The sequence below is a fragment of the Gobio gobio genome (assembly GCF_949357685.1).
Source record: "Gobio gobio genome assembly, chromosome: 14".
NCBI classification, from domain to species: Eukaryota; Metazoa; Chordata; class Actinopteri; order Cypriniformes; family Gobionidae; genus Gobio; species Gobio gobio.
Genome location: NC_137107.1, coordinates 44246783 through 44268116, shown reverse-complemented (window position 1 = coordinate 44268116; position 21334 = coordinate 44246783). Strand labels below are relative to the sequence as shown.

The 21334-nt window shown below is 37.8% G+C and overlaps 1 protein-coding gene across 1 annotated transcript in view; it reads right to left on the bottom strand.

Annotated features, from left to right (window-relative positions):
- notch1a (notch receptor 1a) overlaps positions 1 to 19083 on the bottom strand; it is a 37040-nt gene extending 17957 nt beyond the window's left edge. Inside the window, exons 1-12 of the mRNA XM_079834624.1 lie at positions 18727 to 19083; positions 15676 to 15748; positions 8357 to 8619; positions 7922 to 8260; positions 6356 to 6478; positions 6037 to 6270; positions 3833 to 3988; positions 3563 to 3748; positions 3374 to 3487; positions 3142 to 3255; positions 2303 to 2536; positions 2108 to 2218 (exon numbers count right to left, since the gene is read on the bottom strand). Coding sequence (XP_079690750.1) covers positions 2108 to 2218; positions 2303 to 2536; positions 3142 to 3255; positions 3374 to 3487; positions 3563 to 3748; positions 3833 to 3988; positions 6037 to 6270; positions 6356 to 6478; positions 7922 to 8260; positions 8357 to 8619; positions 15676 to 15748; positions 18727 to 18790 — 2011 coding nt within the window. The 5' untranslated portion in view covers positions 18791 to 19083. The remainder of the gene's footprint in view (positions 1 to 2107; positions 2219 to 2302; positions 2537 to 3141; positions 3256 to 3373; positions 3488 to 3562; positions 3749 to 3832; positions 3989 to 6036; positions 6271 to 6355; positions 6479 to 7921; positions 8261 to 8356; positions 8620 to 15675; positions 15749 to 18726) is intronic.
- Positions 19084 to 21334: the final 2251 nt, after the last annotated feature.

The following is a 21334-nucleotide window of genomic DNA, read 5'->3' as shown; positions in this document are numbered from 1 at the left end:
TGATTTACTGCTCAAGAAACATTTATGATTATTATAAAAAATAGAAATATTTTGTGGAATACAAGTATGCCTGTATTTTCCCAAAATATAGCCGAGTACATCAGTGGAACTGAAACTGAGAAACTGAGGAAACTCGACTAATACAACCGATTTTGACTTCATTTAAGATGTCGGTTAAATAGATGTCAAGTGATTTCTAAGGTAATCTTAATGATAATAAATAACTTTTCCATTCATATTGCATTCATATGTGTGGAGAAAATACTGTAAATAATTTTCCTAATTGATCTTATTTATCAGATGATGCCCTCCAGTGATCTAACCAGAAGTTTGAAACTTAAAACTAGCAATATGTTCAGATGTAAAAAACACTCCGTAGTAAAGGAATTTTCCTTGGGACTCAGATGTGTGTTGACCTCTTGTTCTTTGTCTTTTTGTGTGTGTGTATGTGTGTGTGTGTGTGGGCCCCATCCCAAATCTCCTGCCCTGCTCCAAACGCACAAAGGATTTCCTCCACCCTCTTGTGCTCTTTCATTCGTCTTTTCTTTCCATCTTTCAGACCCGCTCACACACCCCTCACACACTCACTGGGGGGAGGGCAGGTCCTACAGAGGGTTGTTTGCAGATACAAAAGGACAGACCCTATTTCACACACGGCCGAACAACAATTACCCCCTCAACACACACACACACACACACACAACCCTCCTCTGTAGGGTAATGGGTAACTGTTTGATTCGCTTACAACAATGGGACTTTATTGCAGTTTCTCTCTCACACAGACACACTATACTGAGTGTAATACTTACTACAGTACATATAGCACTGCTCAGCGATGCTAAAAGACACCTGTTCACCTAGCTAACACCCATAGACCTTGGTTTACATTTCAGGGACTCTTTTAATTCACTTTTATTATATAGCAAACAACAAGGCATTTGAGGCCATGCTAAATTATCTATATACACAAAAAGCTGCACAAAAGGGGAAATCATGCCATTTTAGCTTTGCATTCAGTGCTATTTTAGAAGGAAAAAGTAAAAATTGAGGTTGAAATGTGAACCGTCCTCCCCTTCCTATATGGAACAAAGGATTGTGGGCAGTTTTAGCCCTTAATAAAATAAAGTTGCAATGACAATGTGTCCTTAATGTTTGCATTATGTATTGGGACATACTACATCATTAAAAAAATAATAATCTTAAGTCTTTATTTTGTAGCTTTTTAGGTTATCCGCCGTTTCGGCTCTGCAATCAATGTAATTTTAGTAGAAGTTGTTGTACAATTGCGGTTGAAATTGTGGGTAATATCAGCCCTTAATAAAATAAAGTTGTATCTAGCAAATGTTACAAAATTAATAAGGCACTAAAGGCTGTGCTAAATTGATATAAAGTCTATAAAGCAGAAAGAAATGCACAAATGCACCTTTTTCAGTGAATGATAACTATGTTTAACTGTACTAAGTTAGATATAGTTATGTATGCTTCCATTTGCATAGAAGTATTGGTATCCAGCTAAATTAATCGGCTTAAGATTCTTAGTTTTTTAACTTTTAGGTTCATGCATATAAAACCGTTTCAGCTTTGCACTCAGTGCTATTTTAGTAGAAAAATTATTCTAAATCAAATAAATTTGACCATTTTCTAAGGGGTTGGCGACTCATTTCCTATGGGAAGAATTTAGCCAATCAAAATACAGATCATTTACATAAGGAATTCTTAAGATACAAACAGGCTGTTTAGTTCTGAGGGTCAGAATAAAGGTGGAATATTTTAATCAAAACAAATGTGATTGTGTCCTTAATGTTTATATTATATATAGCAACGGTTAAATAAAAACAATAAGGATGTGCTAAATTGTGAAAATACTTCTGCCGCCCTTTAGCTGTGACTATATTCACAGTTTAGCGAGGCCTATTGTACCCTTCTCCTTAAACACAACAAAAAGGGTCACTCAGGCCGTAGCATTAATGTAAAGCACACCTGTGTGTGTGTCCCAGTTGGGAAAGGCAGTCTCTGTCCTAAGTCGTATCTGTTATCTGATACACAAGCTCTGCACTTCGCTGGCCACCTGTTCTCACACACATACACAGATGCTGCACTGACTCACCTGTGTATCCGGGTTCACACACACACTCGTAGCCGTTGATCTTGTCGATGCACTTTCCATAGTCACATGGTTTACTCTTGCAGTCGTCAATGTTTATTTCGCAGTTCACACCTGCGGACACATCACGGTATGTTAATTGTGTCACACACTCACCGTCACACGTTGCATGGGTTTTTATGTGTGTGCATGCATTACCTGTGGTTCCTTTAGGGCAGGTACAGGTGTACGAGTTCTCCCTATCCTGACAGGTGCCTCCGTTTCGGCATGGTTGGCTCAAGCACTCGTTTATGTTGATCTCACACAGGCGGCCGGTGTATCCAGGGCGACAATCACAGGTGAAAGCGGCCACGCCATCCCTACACATGCCGTAATGACAAGGGCTCGACACGCACTCATTGATGTCCAACTCACAGTGAGCGCCAGCAAAACCTGCAGATGATCATTTGAGAACCCACATTCCGTATTTAATATGTTGCCAGTAACACTCATTTCCTATTCTAAGAGGATAGCCAATCATAACACAGGTAATTTGCATATGCATTTTAATCGTATACTATACAGTAGGTACCACATTTGTTTTGAAACTTTATAGAATATAGAAAAAGTATGTTCTATATAGTATGCATGTGTGTAGTATGAATGAATTTCGGATTTACTACATCCACGATTATGTCACTGTCATGTGACCTACTTTTTGCCTACTGTTTTTCAAATACCACGTATTCGGACACACTGTTGGCGTAGTATTCGATTTTGAACGCAGCAAGAGTTACCAAAAAAAAAAAAAAAAAAGTCTAATTCTAAGGGTCAGAAATATGTCATTCCATATTTAGGATGATGGAAGTGACTCATTTCCTATTCAAAGAGGATAGCCAATCATAATACAGGTAATTTACATATGTAACTCATAAGATAGTTACAAAAACAGAAAAAGGTGTAATATTTTAATCCAAAGAAATGTGAAAATATCACAACTAACATTAAAAATGGGAGATTTTTTTTTTGCTACAATATACACAATAAGAGTGGTGTACCTGAAGTGCATTCGCAAGTGTATTTGTTCGGTCCGTCTGTGCACTTAGCGCCGTTTTTACATGGTGTGCTGGCGCACTCATCCACATCCACCTGACATAAATTCCCAGAGAACCCTGGAGAGAGAAAAAAAATGACATGTTTATTTTGATTGCTCACCTAGAATGTACATTATTAAAAAGATGCAACCATGACTATTCCTCATGATCAGATCTCTGAAAATTATGTTGTTACCTTTGGGGCAGTCGCAGTGGAACGAGTTGATCTTGTCAATGCATTTTCCATTATTGAGGCAAGGCTGTGATGCACAATCGTCGGTGTTTATTTGACAAAACACACCCTCGTAACCTACACGTCAAAATAATCGGTCAGACAACAGTAGTGATGTGCTTTTGATGCAGGTTAATGGTAAAAGAGTCGTACCTGGCATGCAGATGCAGTGGAATCCACCGATTTGGTCGAGGCAGGTGGCGTCGTTCTGGCAGGGGTTTGACTTGCACTCATTAACGTCCATTTCGCAGCGCGGGCCTTCATAACCTTGGAGACACTTGCACTGGAATGAGCCTTTAGTGTTGAGACACCGTCCGCCATGCTCGCATGGGTTTGCACCTGAAACGCATCAATCGCAAACATTATTGTAATGCAAAAATCGTGAATTTGAATTCTTTCAAACCAATCGTATGTGATTGTTACCGAGCGAGCACTCATCAATGTCTTGGTTGCAGGCTGATCCAGTGTACCCGGGCGGGCAGGTGCAGATGGCTTTTCCGCTCACCGGGTTCGTGTCGCAGTTTGAGCCCTTCTGACATGGATTACTGATGCAGGCGTCATCGAGGTGGCACAGAAGACCTGTGGGTAACAGTCATGTTATTGTTAGCTAAAGCTTAAAGATCATTTTTGGTAATTGAAATAAAATAAAGTGAAATGGAAATAGAAAACTGAAACTTAAAATAACATACTATAATAGTATATAAATAATCAAATTAAAAAGAACACTGAAAATTAAAACAAATAAAAACTACTTAAAAATACTAACAAATACTATAATTAGAGCTGCACGATTCTAGATACATTTAGAATAATTTTGTTGTTTCAAATAGAGATCACGATTCTGAACAGACAACTAAGTAAAATAAACTAGAGGTTCTGACAAAATATAAATTGCTGTAGTCATGTATAATTAATTTGAATGAATGTTTTTCAATGACACGCATAAATACTTCACTTGTTTCATTACTGGATAAATCAACGTTTTTGAACAAATCTCTTGAATGAATGATTTATTGAATGACTCACCCACTCATAAATTCAAATCGCTTGAATGAATGATTCAATGACTCACTCATAAAGAGTTTGCTTGTTTCATTACTGGATGAATCAGCGTTTTTGAAAGAATCTCTTGAATGAATGATTTATTGAATGACTCACCCACTCATAAATTCAAATCGCTTGAATGAATGATTCAATGACTCACTCATAAATACTTCACTTGTTTCATTACTGGATGGATCAGCATTTTTAAACAAATCTCTTGAATGAATGATTCAATGACTCACTCATAAAGAGTTTGCTTGTTTCATTACTGGATGAATCAGCGTTTTTGAAAGAATCTCTTGAATGAATGATTTATTGAATGACTCACCCACTCATAAATTCAAATCGCTTGAATGAATGATTCAATGACTCACTCATAAATACTTCACTTGTTTCATTACTGGATGAATCAAGTTTTTGAATGAATCTCTTGAATGAATGGATTCAATGACTCACTCATAAATACTTCACTTGTGCTGCGTTCCAGTACATTTTTATTATGCCCTTCACTCGTTAACTTCCCTCCGTCTCGTTCACTCGGATGTGCGTCATTGCTTACGTTGCATGAGTGCCCACTACTGGAGGAACATTTGAACTGGAATGTCCTAAGCCCTTGATCACTTCGAATCCACTATGGAGTTGATTTATTATTTATTTTTTTCCTTTACTAAATTGTTTAATGCAACATTCTGTATGTATATAGGTGTATTTGGGTTGTTTTAAATGTTTTTAAAAATAATACAAAATATCAGAGTTGTTTGTGGTGGGGTAAATTAAACGCGAGATGCGGTGACGTCACAAACGTGTTGCATTGTGGTATATGAAGCTGCCTGAAGTGTACATATGAAGTAGACTCAAGGGTCTGTCCATATAAACTTCCCTTGTCCACTTCACGAAGTGGAATGCACTTCAAAATGGCGGCGGGGATTCCCCCAAGGGGAAGTGCTTAGGGAAGTTCGCAAGTGCATGTCTAAAACTGGAACGCAGCATTGTTTCATTACTGGATGAATCAGCATTTTTAAACAAATCTCTTGAATGAATGAATGAATGAATGAATGATTCAATGACTCACTCATAAATACTTCACTTGTTTCATTACTGGATGAATCAGCGTTTTTTGAACAAATCTCTTGAATGAATGATTCATGGACAAAAACATTTTTAACAGTCACGTAACAGTGTAATCAAGACCATCATTATTTAAAGCGCCATGTTACTTTTAAAAGGTGATTTGCTCTATTTAGACATCAGTCTTAGTATTTGAACTCTAAACTGTTATCCCAGTGATCATTTAAATTATTGTAAGACAATAGCAGTTTCATGTCGAAACATGACAACTGCTCTCTCTGGCTCAGCGGCAGCCCAAATGCAGATTTGAATGCTCCAGTTTGATTTTGTCAAAGGTTTAATATACACAGGCGAATCGTTGTCATTTAGGAATAAGATTGCGTGGGTGTTTGAATCGAGAATTTGCGATCATTTAGTGATTAATCGTGCAGCTCTAACTATAATAGAATATAAATAACACTGCAGGTAAAATTAAGATGGTGATAAAAAAAAGGAAATTGCGCAAACAAGCGTACCTGTGCGGCCGTGTGGACACTCGCAGAAGAAAGATGCGACTCGATCGTGGCAGGTGGCGCCTTGGGAACACGCAGCGCTGGCGCAGTCGTCGATGTTCTCGCTGCAGTCGTCGCCCGTCCAGCCGTTCACACACACGCAGTGGAACCCGCCGATGGTGTTGTGACACGTTCCTCCGTTCTGACAAGCGTTAGGCGAGAGTTCGCACTCGTCCACGTCATCCGTACAGTACTGACCTGAAGAAAGAAGGGGTCAAATGCGAGATGAGGCAAAATAAATTCTTTCATTGTATTATTATAGTAAAGTATTAAAAAAAAGTACCAGTCCAGTGTTTGTCACAATGACAGTTGTATGTATTGACGCCGTCTATACACCTTCCTCCATTCTCACAGGCATGCTGGGTGCAGTCGTCAACGTTATGCTCGCACGTGTGACCCGTGAACCCTGCGAGAGACAAATGATTCACATTCAATACACATCAAAGAGTATGAGACTGTATATGGACTGTGTTTATGTGCTTGAGTGAGTAACCGACTCATCTTGGTCACTCATTGGGATTAAATATAAACCACAAAAAAGCACCGCATTCCATGCAAGACTAACATGCTGTTAATGAGTAACTGAGCACATACAGGGTTTATTAGCGTATGCCAAGACAAAAGCTATTGTTTTCAAAACTATTATTATTATTATTATAGTAAAATTTGTATTATTATACTAAAATTGTTTTATTGTGGTTTTAAAAACTATTAAACTTTCATAGACTTTCAAGTCGAGATTAATTGATTTGGCAGCACTAGTCTTTGTTTACATACATATAAACACGTGTGTGTGGGCATGTTTTTGTGAAATATCAGGACACAAATGTGTATAATGACATGGGTATGACATAGGTATTACAAAAAAAGGGTGAAATATGAGGACGTTCCCCATGTCCTCACTTTTCAAAATGCTTATAAATCATACAGGATGAGTTTTTTTTCACAGAAAGTGAACTGCACAGTCTCCTGTGAGGGTTAGGTTTAGGGGCAGGGGCAGTGTAAGGGGATAGAACATACGGTTTGTACGGTATAAAAACCATTACGCCTATGGAATGTCCTCACATTTCACAAAAACAAACGTGTGTGCGTGCGAGATATATTGTATATATGTGTATATATATATATATATTTTTTTTTTTTACGATATATATATATATATATATACACATATATACAATATATACACATATACATATATATATATATATATATATATACATATACATATACATATACATATATATATATATATATATATATATATATATATACATATCATTAAAATATATTTAAATAAATTTAAAGAAGTATAAAAAACAGTATACATGTACACACTTTCATTAAATAAGTTTTAGATACTGTAGGAAGATTGGTACTTTTTTGGAAAGAAATGAAAGAAATTAATGTTTTTATTCAGCAAGGATGCAATAAATTGATCATAGGTGACAGTAAAGAAATGTATAATGTTACAAAAGCTTTCCATTTCAGATAAGCACTGTTCTTTTGAACTTTCTATTCAAACAATCCTGAAAATCCTCATATCAGAATGATTTCTGAAGGATCATGTGACACTGAAGACTGGAGTAATGATGCTGAAAATTCAGCTTTGATCACAGGAATAAATTACATTTTACTATATATTTTTTAAGTTTTAAATAGTTTCGCAATATCACTGATTTTACTGTATTTTTTATCAAATAAATGCAGCTTCTGTGAGCAGAGGAGACTTCTTTACATTTAAAAATATTACTGATCTAAAACTTTTGAATGGTATATTCATTCATAAAACACTTTTATTTAACCCCAAAAAAGATGCCAAACTTGACATACAAATAAGAGCACTCACCTGGCAGACAAGTGCAGGCATAGGTAGTGTCGCTGGTCTGTAAGCAGGTCCCTCCGCTCCTGCAGGGCGTGGGGTGGCACGGGTGGTACAGGCGCTCGCAGTGTGTGCCAGCGTACTCAGGTGGGCACCGGCAGAGGTACGAGCCCACCTCGTTTATACAGGTGCCTCCGTTACGACAGGGGGATGGAGAGAGCGCGCACTCGTTCACGTCTTGCCGACACGTCTGGCCGTGGAAGTTTGGAGGGCAGGTGCAGATGTAGTGCGAGTCGAACGCTGAACACTGGCCACCATTGGCACAGGGGTTTGACGCACACGGGTCGGCCTGTTGGCACGTTTTACCTATGCACATAAAAGACAAAAACAGAGGTTAACTTATCTTCCAACCTGCAGGGAAGAGCATCAAGTCTGGGTGATGCAAGTGTGTGATGGTCATACCTGACCATCCAGGTGGGCAGCGGCAGGTAAAGGTGTCGAGGGTGAGCAGAGAGCAGGTGCCGCCGTTACGGCAAGGGGAGCCCATACAAGCGTGATTGACGGGTGTCAGACAGAGCGGGTCGCTGTATCCTAAGACGCAGTCGCAGGTCACCTCCACGTCATTCCCCTGTGTCCGCGCACGGCAAACACCTCCGTTACGGCACGGCGACGGGCTGCACGGGTTCGGGAACTGACATTTGGGGCCGACGAAGTCTGCAGGACACCTAAAGAAACAACACACACAGATTATATTATTATTACTTAATAATAGTTTGAGAATAACAGTCAAAAAGTGAGGAAAACATGACAAAACCTCAAAAGTGAAAAGTTGTAAATATTTATAAATATATTTTTTTATTCTAGAAATGCAAAAATTAGGGCTATGGTTAGATTTATTTATATGCATTTATTTCTTTTAATATTTATTAGTGCATTTATATAAATTATGCTTTCTGTTTAGATTTATTTATTCATATTTATATGCATTTTTAATTTGTTTATATTTACTTAAAAATACATATTTTTAAATTCTAGAAATGTTTTCTTTTAGGGTTAGGTTTATTTATATGCATTTATTTTAATTTGTTTATATTTACTTATTTATAAACACTATGCAAATAATTTCTTTTAGGGTTAAGATTGATTTATATTTAAAAAAAAAATTATATATAATAATTTATATCCACATTTGTTTATTTATTAATACCTCTATATTTATACATGTATTTATTTTTAATTATTAAATTGCGCATTTTCTTTTAGGTTTCAGTTCATGGTTATTTGTTTTATACAAAAACAGCAGAAATCTCTGATACGTTTTCATTTAGTTGGCCGAGTAAACATATGCGTGTGTGTGTGTACAAACTGTGTATGAAAGAGAGACACTGTTCTAACTCATCTAAATTCCTCAGGGCGATCAGGAACACACACATTGTCACATGCTCTCTCTCTCTCTCTCTCTCTCTCTCTCTCTCTCATAGGGACACATAAAAATGACACATTTGAACAAAATGTGAACCTAAAAGTTCACAACTTCAAAATGTGAACCTAAAAGCAAGATATAGTAAATACAGTGTGTTTTAATCATGCAAGTGTGTTTGTGTGCTGCAGCAGGTGTGTGCATAAATAAGGGCAGCTGTGCTGCAGGCCCCTCCCACTGTAATCTGCCCCTCCCCCAAAGCCTGTTGCCATGGCGAGTGGCATAAGGTCACTAAGGCAGGTCCCAAGAGAAGAGAAAACTCCGCCCCTCCCGAAATCCTGGATATCTCACTTTTATCTGCACAGAATCTCGATTGACATGATTTGTTCTCATCCATATTTATCACTTTCATTTATTCGTTTATCTGCATTAAACAGATCACAGTAGCTTTATTAGTGCTGAATGTTTCTCTCTTAAATTTGCAATTAATTTTTTTTTTATTTGCTAAAATTTGGCTCTAAATATATAACATTTATTTACTAAATGTAGCGCATTGCTTTTTAATAAATCCATTGTTATTTTAAAGGAAAACTAAAAAAGAATTGGAAATATATATATATATATAAATACTACATATTTTTTAGATATCAATATTGTATGTGGTACATTTCATTTTTCATTTTTTCAAGAAAAAATAGACATGCATACACACAAACACACATACGTGTGCATGTGTGTATGCACTGCACATAATATAAATTATTATTATGAAGTCTCAAAAATATAATTATTTGAAAAATAAATGTAGAAAATAATGACTTAAATCTAGTTCATAGCCATAATCACAATACAACTGCAAATTCACTTGCCGTAGTTTAATTATACACACATCCCAATGCAAACATGCACGCGCAGATGAGTGTGTGAGTTTACTTGAGGCATTAACGCAGCCTCCCTCTTTGTCCCCAGAGACAGCAGCAGAAGTCATCTGCAGTCCGTCGAGGCAACAGGTCTGAGAGCAGGAGTGCGTGTGAGATTCGACTCTGAACAGATGCTGCGCTGACCTGTGACCCCTGAGCACATTTGTGACTGCAAGCTACAGACCCCCCCATTCCAGTGGGCTGGTCTACCATCTGCTGCTGCCACAGCCTTCTGTGCAAGAGTGTGTGTGTGTGTGTTTTCACACCGCAGACTTCCTGCCCCTCAGTGTGAATCAAAACAACAAACTTTCATTTTCTCCGTCTGGCCCTCAGCGTTGTGTTCTTACTGTTCACACCTTTGCAAACATGAGACGTTCTATTTGAATCAGTTTGTGTTGTTTTGGTGGCCACTACAGGTAGTGAACTTATCAAATATGATATAATCGGTAACACTTTTCAATTACAATAAGGAAATGTATTGTAGTGACTAACATGATATATTGCTCATTGTTAGCTACAAATGGGACCTTATTGTAAAGTGTTACCTATATATTTGTTCATAGATTTAAGTCGCTTCTCTTACATCAACAAAACTGCTCTATCCTGGTTTTCTCAGAGCTTTAGTGAGTGTTGACTTTGACCTCTGCGGTTATAGGTTTACATGCACGTATATTTTCAGTTCAGAAATGAGGATCGCAGGATAGCACGTCGCTAAACCATAAACCGTTCGCGCAAACCCACACATTAGAAACAAACTAGACACATGACATGCAAGTGTGAGTTTAAGTATTAGGAAGCAGAAGTTACTCAACAAAAGGTAAAAAGCTGAAGTCATGCTTTCACACGCAAGCCTTTTCACACAGTTTTAGTGGAAGTCCACGTTTAAAAACGTATGGTCATCACAACAGTCTGTCTCCTGCTCACACACACACACACACTGCGTTTCATTCTACAAATAGCTCTGGTTATGCACAACACGTCCAGTGATGGTGCGTTTAAAACACACATATATTCGCCTCATAATTATGATGCCCGCCCAAAAGCTGTCACCAATCCAACCACAGCCAGCGATAGAAGGTCATAAAGCATTTCAGGATTCAAATGACAACTCTGGAATTCCGATTCCACGCTTGCAATTAACTTCCCACCCTCCGGCATTCCAAACGTTCCAGAACTGATGTCAGGTGTTTCGGAATGACCAGGAGTCAAAGAACACTTTATGATGCTCAGAAAGCTAAAAACTAATAAAACGCATTGGGACCTTGTTGCATTCTGACATTTGAATGCAATTGCATTCACAATACATCACTAAAGCACTAAGCTTTAAGCAAAGCCAAGCCCAAAAATATGGAAAAGCATGGAATTAGTGGGAGATGTTGACATTCTCTAATCATCAGGATACAATCAGGAAGATTTGACTTCTAGAAAGGCAAAGTGCACTGAATGATTTCAGTATAAGACAAATAGTTAAAAATTAGGGCTGTCAAACAATTAATCGTGATTAATCGCATACAAAATAAACGTTTTTTTTTCACATAATATATATGTGCGTGTAGTACTGTGTATAATTATTATGTATATGTGAATACACAGTGTATAAATGTAAATATTTACATGTATACACTGTAAAAAATAAAAACGCAAAATGTGCTGGTAATTTTCTGCCAGGACATTATCCGGTAATTTTACGTAAATTTCCATTAACCCTTAAAACACAAACTAATGCAATGTGTAATTCAAAACACAGGTAAAACACCTGTAAAAAAAAAAAAAAACATACGGAAAATTTCTCCATATTTATACAGTACATTGTACTGACTTTTTTTACAGTGTACTGTATTTATATTATTTTTATTTTATTATTATTATTTATATATAAATCTGACCAATTTTTCTTAAATATATACATGCATGTGTGTGTATTTATATGTATATAATTATACACAGTACACACACACACACACACATTATGTAAACAAAAACTTATTTTGGATGCGATTAATCGCGATTAATCGTTATTATAGTATGCATTAATATTTTGAATTTGCTATTGTTTTTAGATTTTCTTTTTAATTTAGGTTTGAGTAATTTCTTTATAAGAGTGTTTTAATATATTTCTATTTTACTTTATATTTCAGTTTTAGTTATTTTAGTACTTCGCATTTTTTTGTTTTTCATCTAATATTTGTTTAACTTCAATTAATGATTTTTAATCATTTTATATAACAATACTGCTGCGCAATACATAACCAAGCCGTAGCTTCTACACAACACCTCCATAACTCTGACCACACCTAAAAATACTTGAAATAAGTGGTTTTAATATGGCATCACCCAAAAAGGTCAAGTTTCCTAGTATAGAACGAGTATGTAATCGAGTACGACTACAATCAGAGACTGTCAGAGTTTCGCCTCGTCGCATGAAGATTATTTGCCTGATTATAGTCTGTGTCATCAAAGATCATTACAGGAACATTTAACTCGACGTAAAGTAGGACATCCTCTCATGTGAACTTAAGCAATTTCCAGCAGCTCTGACCTCAATTGAGATGCAACAAGCCAGAGAAATCCCCACATGCTTACGCACTCACAAACACTGGCGATTTACAAACAATCTCCAAGGCTGAGATTCGGACCACACAGGAAAGGCGTCAAAGTTCGGATGAGATATTTCTGGGAGAAAAAAGGGATCAAAAATATCTCTGCGCTTCCTGTTTATTGACGGGGTCATCACAACAGGATGTTCAGGGTTCGGCCCTCACTGAATGTGTGTGAAAGCAACTCGACAGATAAAAATCTCTCCCTTCCTTTCTTCTTTGCGAAACTGATTCATGCATTAATTGGAGCCACTTCTAAGGCAATTATCGCTGTTGTTATGATCACAATTATCATACTCCAGGTTATAAATTTGAAAGGTATATTAAAATGGTGCTTTATGTGCAAGTCTTGTTGTGGGTGATAAAACAAGTGATAAAAATCCCATAGATTTGCACTGAACAAAATGATCTGAGCTTATCAGACCAGTAAGTAACCACACATTCTTAAAAATAAAAGGTAATTAAAGGGGGTTTTCATGGTGAAACCATAAAGAACCATGTTTGGTTCCCCAAAGAACTGTTTTCTTGGTGAAGAACATTTTAAAATTCTAAAAAAGAAACTTTTCTCACTATAAAGAACCTTTTGTGGAATGGAAAGTTGTTAAAGGTTCTTCATGGAACCACACTCTAAAAAATGCAGGGTTAAAAACAACCCAATTGGTTTAAATGTTTGCTTAAAACAAACCAATCGCTGGGTTTAAACAACCCAATTGCTGGGTTAGTCCATTTTCAACCCAACTTGGGTTGTTTTTAACCCAGCATTTTTTTAGAGTGCATAGATGCCAATAAAGAATACCACCTAGGAACCATCCAGAACGCCTTAGCAAACACTCAGAGCATAATAGCCTCAACTTTTGCACAGACAAACACTTTTCAAAAAAAAAAAAAGAGAGCTTGCATCCAGAACCCTTTAGCATATAATGGCAGCCACTTATGCACAGACAAAAATGCATCAAAAAGGAGGGAAATCATAGCAACCATCTATAATACCCTACCACCACAACCATTCAGAACTCTCTCACGATCAACACATTCAAATTAAGTTTATTTTGAACTTTGAAACTATAAAAGTGACAGAGCATATGGCACTTTTCCTAGATAGGAAAAACGCAAGATTAAATGGAGAAAGAGAAACGTGGCCAACAGTCTCACACACTTGTTTGCTTTTAAATTTCCCCCTTTAATGCATCTCTCTCACACACACACACACACTGAGGCCATTCTCATGAGCTCCTGCAATCTTATTACCCCCTCCGCCATCTGCCCTCCAAAAAAAGACACCATTCACACACATACAGACGAGCCTCCCGAGAGTGGAAGAGAATAGATAAAAGCAAAAATGATAGCGAAAATAAACTATTTAAAACACAAAAATGGATCAATCTTAGTGTATGCATCCTATAAGAACAAATGCAAGTTTTATTCCATGCTTGCTAAGTGTGTGTGTGAGAGACAATAGGAGGTGAGGGCCAGCTGTTGGGCTGAATGGCATGAATAGACATTGACAGAAGCAGCGTCCCACTGCAGCAGGGCACCAACGGACTACTGGGGGGTTGGAAGGGGGGGTCTTTTATCTAAGTTTGAAACCGAATGACTATGGCCGCGTGCATGTTCGCACATGCGCACACACACACACTCGCACACTTGAAAGATGCTGAGAGCTTTGTCTGGTTGCTAAGAAGGGTTTGGTCCTACAGATGGAATCTCAATGTGGTGGATCACAGCTTATGCACCAATACACAGGTATACACACACTTTTTTGCGTGGTGTTGTACTGCCATTTTACTTGGCTTATACACTGAAAAAAATATGGATAAAATGGGAAATTTAAGTAGAAATACTGCATTTTCTTGTAAAACATACACCAATAGTCTTTGTCGAAAAATCATGTACAGTGTGTGCAATATTATGCGCGTTAAAATCTTTCAAATAAAGGGTCTTCAATGGTCAATAACAAATCGGTGTATATACACTCTAAAAAAAATGGTACTATACGGCACCAAAAATGGTTCTTTGTCGTAATCATAGAGGAACCACTTTTGGTGCTATATAGCGCCATATCTTAACATGTTCTGTATATGGTAGTGGTGCTATATAGCACCTTAGTCAAAGAACCTGTGAAGAACCTCTGAAGAAAATTGGTGCTTTATAGCACTTAAAAAGGTTATCCTATGATTACGAGCCAAGAACCATTTTTGGTGCCATATAGAACTTTTTTTTTTTAGAGTGTAGAGTTGCTGTATGATTCTTTGGAGATTCAAACAGTTCCATCGCAGTTTTTCTCAGATCCGTGTTTTGTAGTGAACTTAAAAAGGTTCCTAAACTCTTGAAAATAAAGGTTCCAAACGTGGGTTCTCTCAATGATGCCATGGAAGAACCATTTTGGGTCAACGTTTCATTGGACAGCTCTTAGAAGAACCATTTTTTTTAACCTTTTGTGCAATAGAAAGGTTCCATGGATGTTGAAGGTGAAGGGTCTTCAATGGTCAACAAAGAATTGGTGCATATAGAGTTGCTGTATGATTCTTTGGAGATTCAAAAAGTTCAATCAGAGTTTTCTCAGATCCGTGTTTTGTAGTGAACTTAAAAAGGTTCCTAAACTCGTGAAAATAAAGGTTCCAAACAAGGGTTCTCTCAATGATGCCATAGAAGAACTATTTTGGGTCAACGTTTCATTGGACAGTTCTTAGAAGAACCATTTTTTAACCTTTTGTGCAATAGAAAGGTTCCATGAATGTTGAAGGTTCTTAGAATCCAATAAAGAACCTTCATGAGAGTGCATGACATCAGTTTTGGGTTCTAATCGGATTTATAAGAGTACAGTTTAATGTTTTTGCAACGTACCTGCATGACGCTTCCCCGCTCGGCTTGAGCTCGCATATTCCTCCATTCTGACAGTATTCTGTGCATCTTTGCCCTAAACGAAACACAAACATCTGTTAGTGCATCCCAACAATCACAAATCACCTGCAGAAAAACCAGGTCAAAGCTGCACCCACCCACCCAACTCATAGCACACCTGTCAATGGTAACACACATGCTAACTCCTTACAAAAGAACCTCGCCACCTATAGACATCAATAAAGGGCCCTGAGCCCTTTGTTTCGTGGCCCCGATGGAGAGCCACTGGCCTTTTGTTGGACTGTGAATAAATGACTTTGATGGGGGACTGGAGGAGGGGGGGGGGGGGATTCTTGACTATTCATCTAAAGAGATCCTGAAAAATCCAGTTATCTAACACTGAGCCTGGAAATAGCTCCACAGTCTCAACAATTCCCTCTCCATGTGGCAGTCAGCCTTTAACAAGGGTTTAAACTCCGAATACAGTCCTTCAGGTTTCAGTATTAATATATCAGCTTCACACCAGTTTAAGTTTGGCTGACAGTGTTGGGATGTGCACATTTGACTTTGTGTAAGCATTCAATATGGTTAAATAAGCCAAATGTGTCCAATAATGTAGGGAAGTGTTGTTTTTTTTAGCAGGAGCGTGCAACGTCACACTTTGGGGATTAACAGCACATCTGAGCCAGTCAGCTTAGGCTGCAGTTGTGCACTTGTTGAATGAAACCAGCTGCCTTCAGGCCGTCTTTAATTGGTAACGACCGTCTAGAGACAAAGCTCTTAGTCAAAACCCTCAAGTCCTTGTTATAGATCACACCACTAGTACTAATTCTCCGTTTTTCTTTATTGAAGAATTCAAACGTTGCACGGCTTTAAACTTCTATGCAGCACAGACTAGGCCGCACAATGGACTTCAAATACTTTAAAACTACTATTAAACAACTTTTTGACTGCACTCTAAAAAATGCTGGGTTAAAAATAACCCAAGTTGGGTTTAAAATGGACTTGGGTTGCAATTGGGTTGAATACATTACTTTTTCAGTCATTTGTAGTTGTTGGAAAGAGATTCAGAAAGTCATTTATCGAGATTGCCAATGGAATATTTTAAAGTTAAACTTTTTTTTCTATGCTTTTCCCAGGAGTTATTAAATGTTATTATTTAATAAAATTAAATAATAAAACATAATGGAAGTAAAAGGGATAGTTCACCCAAAAATGACAAATTTTGTCATTTACTCACCCTCAAGTTGTTCCAAAGCTGTATGAATTTCTTCAGCTGAACACAAAAGATGATATTTTTCATTGACTTGCATGGTATTTTTTCCCATATTATGGAAGTCAATGGGGGCCAATAACTGTTTGGTTACCCATATTCTTCAAAATATCATCTTTTGTAACCAAACAGCCCCCATTGACTTCCATAGTATGGGAAAAAATACCATGGAAGTCAATGAAAAATTCTTCAAAATATCTTCATACAGCTATGGAACAACTTGAGGTTGAGTAAATGATGATAGAATTAGTCGTTTTGGGGTGAATTATCCCTTTAAGTAATAGTAAAAAAAGTAAAAATAAATGATATGCTACTTTTTTCCAGTGGTCATGGGTCAAGTATCATGGTACATGAATATATCAGCATTTTATATATATATATATATATATATATATATATATATATATATATATATATATATATATATATATATATATATATATATATATATATATATATATATATATATATATATATATATATATATATATATATATATATATATACACACACACACACACACACACGAAAAGTGCCATCAGACACCTTTATTGTACCCCATATAACTTCTTTCACTTGTCTACCTCAGGATTTAAATGGGACTATTTTAACATTAATAAACGTCTGTTTCGTTTCCTATCCCTTCTGTATAGTTGTGTAATTTCCCCTGTCTGTCTTCTCTCGGTTCCTCTACGGGTGCGTGGCCTAGTGGAGCGGCCGCGCGCGCTTGTGTGTGTGTGTGTGTGTGTGTGTGTGTATATGTGTGTGCGGAGGGGGGGGGGGGGGGGGGGGGGGGGGGGGGGGTTCTAGGGACACACGCGCGCCTGACGGGAGCGCGCGCGACAGCTGCGGAGCCCACGCCGCGCGGACAAAAGGAATCAGAGTCCAGCACGAGCCCATAAAACACTGTCTCGAGCCATTGTTTACCAGCGCACGAGAACAACAGCACAACCCCCTCCTCCTCACCCTCCCTTCATTCATTCACTCGCAGATCGCTTTCCTCCAGACTCCACACACAATGCAACTCAATCAACATCAGGGACCAGACAAAAAAAAAAAAATCCTGAACACTAAAAAACAACCACAATTACTTCAGGAATCAAGCGCTTTTACTGACATAAAGTTCTGGAATTACTCAAACTTGACATACATATGTGATTTTTACATAATAACAAGAACAGAAACTGCGCCAAAGTTACATTAGTCAATGAACAAGTTAAAAAGACAGATTTTAGATAGATTAGAAACACTTCTTGTAACTGAGGTGACTATCAACAAATGGTCCAATTCACCCCGAATAGCCTAAAACTGAATTACACTTCGAATTCAACCGAATCAATAATGCATATTATTTATATATTATTATACAACCCATATTAGAAAGAACGAGCGAGCTGTATTAAAAACTTACTGGAAATCTATGTTATTGTACACTATGTTGTTTTTACTTACACAACTAATACATTGCTTATATTTGTAGTTTGTTTTGTGTCTTTCATTGATGCTTTGGTAGACTACTGTTTTATGCAACCACAAAAAATGCCAATAAATTACAATAAAATATGGAAATTAAAGAAAGAGATAGTTGTAAAAGACAATAACATTATGTTTATCCCAATATCAGACTATTCTGTGCAACAAGTGACAAGTTCTGCAGAAATATCTCGGAGCAAATCAAAACAAAGCAGTTTGGAAATATCAAACGAAACAAAACAGAGCCGTATGACTAAATGCATAATCATTAAAAAAAAAGTTATTAGAGTTGCATTGATCTTTGATACCTTGTGCCACCGTCGCGAGCGATGCTGCCGTCAGTAGCGTTAATTTCACCAAGAAACGGTTCATAACTCCGCCTCGGCGTTACGACTTCTTTCAAATCCTTTCTGAAGTTCTCATAGATCCCCTGAAGTCTTCTTTCAAATCTCCCCCAAAAAAGTGCAAAAGAGTTAGAATAAATATCCGTGTTAATTAATAAATAAATCCCAATCTCTCTCTCAAGAGCGTCTCTTGTCGTTGCTGCTGCTCGTGGGAACTCTTGCTTGATTCTCAGCTCGTAGCGCGCGTGAGCGTGCGCGTGCGCTGATGTGACTGTCGCGTGGGACTCTGAACGAGCTTCTTCTGTACGACTTCTCACGCTCGGGACGGAAAGCGCCCGCCCCCGTTATCCATCCGCGCAGGTACTGAGGGAGAGATTTCCTTCAAATTAATGTGTATCTGAAAGGAAAAAAAGAGCGAACACTCCCCGCACAGTTTAGTTTCACCGCGAGCCAAGAAAAAAAAACTTTCTCACACTTTCTTCCCAGGATAAATGTGGGATATGCAGGTTTATTCCTGTCCCATGTAGAGGATTGAGGAGGGACTAGGGCGGATCACTGATTTCTGCTGGCGCCAGTTCAGACCCACAGAAAAGGGGGGAGGCCTCATTAACAAATCAAGACGCAATGCTGAAAGTGTGTGTCCTTTGTCCCCCCATTTCTAAAGGAGGGAAATGTTTTTGTATCACCAGCTAAAAGTTTTTTTGGACATGGTACCATGGTAATGCCATGGATGTGTGGGCATGTGCAATGGTAATACTATGTTTTTCTTGCATTGTACCATGGTAACACATTAGGTTTTTGGATGTATGGTAATATCATGTTTGTTTTTAATGTTTAATAACATATGTTTTTGAACACATTAAAAGTACTTTGGAGTATCCAATATAAATCCAGGATGATTGGGACACTTTTTCCAAGTCATCCCACTGGCAAAAAGTGTCCCAATCACCCTGAATTCACCCTATGTGGACAAGTCCCCATGAAATCAAAATTGAGTTTTTTTGGCTTTTAGTATGAATATGTTAGCCTTAAAGCTACACTGTGTGATATTTTCCCCCATCTAGCGGTGAAAAGGTATATGACCATCCAGTGAATATTAGTTTCTGTTCCTCTCAATTCCGATTTCGTTTTAACTCCTACGGTGGCCGATTTAGTCCAAGATTAACATGGATTCCAGTTCGACCCGTTCGACCTCGTCCACATTCGACACGGTGCCATCGAGTGTTAAAAAGTGAAAGGCGAAGCTTGAATTTACGGGTATGTCCCTCTTTGGCTAATGTACTTTCAAGATGGAGGGGCAACATGGCGACCCGCATTCAAACCCCTCACCCGTATGTATTTTCAATGGCATATTATAAACTTACGAGAATATCACCAATTTTGGTGCTTCAGTGGTTCTTCAGCGGTTCTTCAGAGGTGCTATATAGCACCTTAGTCAAAGAACCGGTGAAGAACCTCTGAAGAACCGGTGAAGAACCACTGAAGCACCAAAATTGGTGCTATATAGCACTAAAAAAGGTTCCCCTATGATTACGAGCCAAGAACCATTTTTGGTGCCATATACAACCTTTTTTTTTTTTAGAGTGTATGGAACTTGCAGAATATGACACACATACACTCTAAAAAAAAAAAAAAAGGTTGTATATGGCACCAAAAATGGTTCTTGGCTCGTAATCATAGGGAACCTTTTTAAGTGCTATAAAGCACCAATTTTGGTTCTTCAGTGGTTCTTCAGCAGTTCTTCACCGGTTCGTTGACTAAGGTGCTATATAGCACCACTAACTAAGGTGTTATAGCACCGCTACCATGTACAGAACATGTTAAGATATGGTGCTATATAGCACCAAAAGTGATTCCTCTATGATTACGACGAAGAACCATTTTTGGTGCTATATAGAACCTTTTTTTTTTTGAGTGTATTGTAATATACAAATTTCATGGTTTACCATGGTACCACTGCAGTACTTTCTTTAAATTGTGAGAACATTGTTGCTTAGTCATAAACTCTTTCTCTCTCTCTCACTCAGGCACTTCAATAGTAATCTCTAAAATCATCAATATGAGGTAAAGATCAATAATGTCAAAAGGAATTCCCCTGTGTATGACCTATAACTGCACTGTACTTATGAACTTTCAAGCGTTGAGAGCTTTAATTTCTGAATGTGTGATCCATGTAAAGGCACTAATGCAATACTCCGTAATTCAGATATTGTTTTTGTTCATGTACAAGTTTGTTTGCCTTTTTTTCCCCCTTTTTTGGCATGGAACTGCATGTGTAGTTTCATTGCCTCAGGAATTATAGTAATGACACATCATGTTTGACAGCACGCACGATATGTGTGCATGTCTGTGTGTGTCGGCCCGTGGGAACCGTTTCATTGTGGAATCTGCAACCGCAGGGCATAAAAAAAAGAGTTGAATGAGAGGGCGAAAAAGAGTTTGTGCCAATACTGTAACTGACGAGTGTCAGAAAACTGTCAAGAGATCAAGAGACAAATAACGTCTTGTTGTGCCACTGAAGTTTCAATTTGATTCCTAAATGCAAATCTACAAGAGTTTGCGGAAAGGTTAA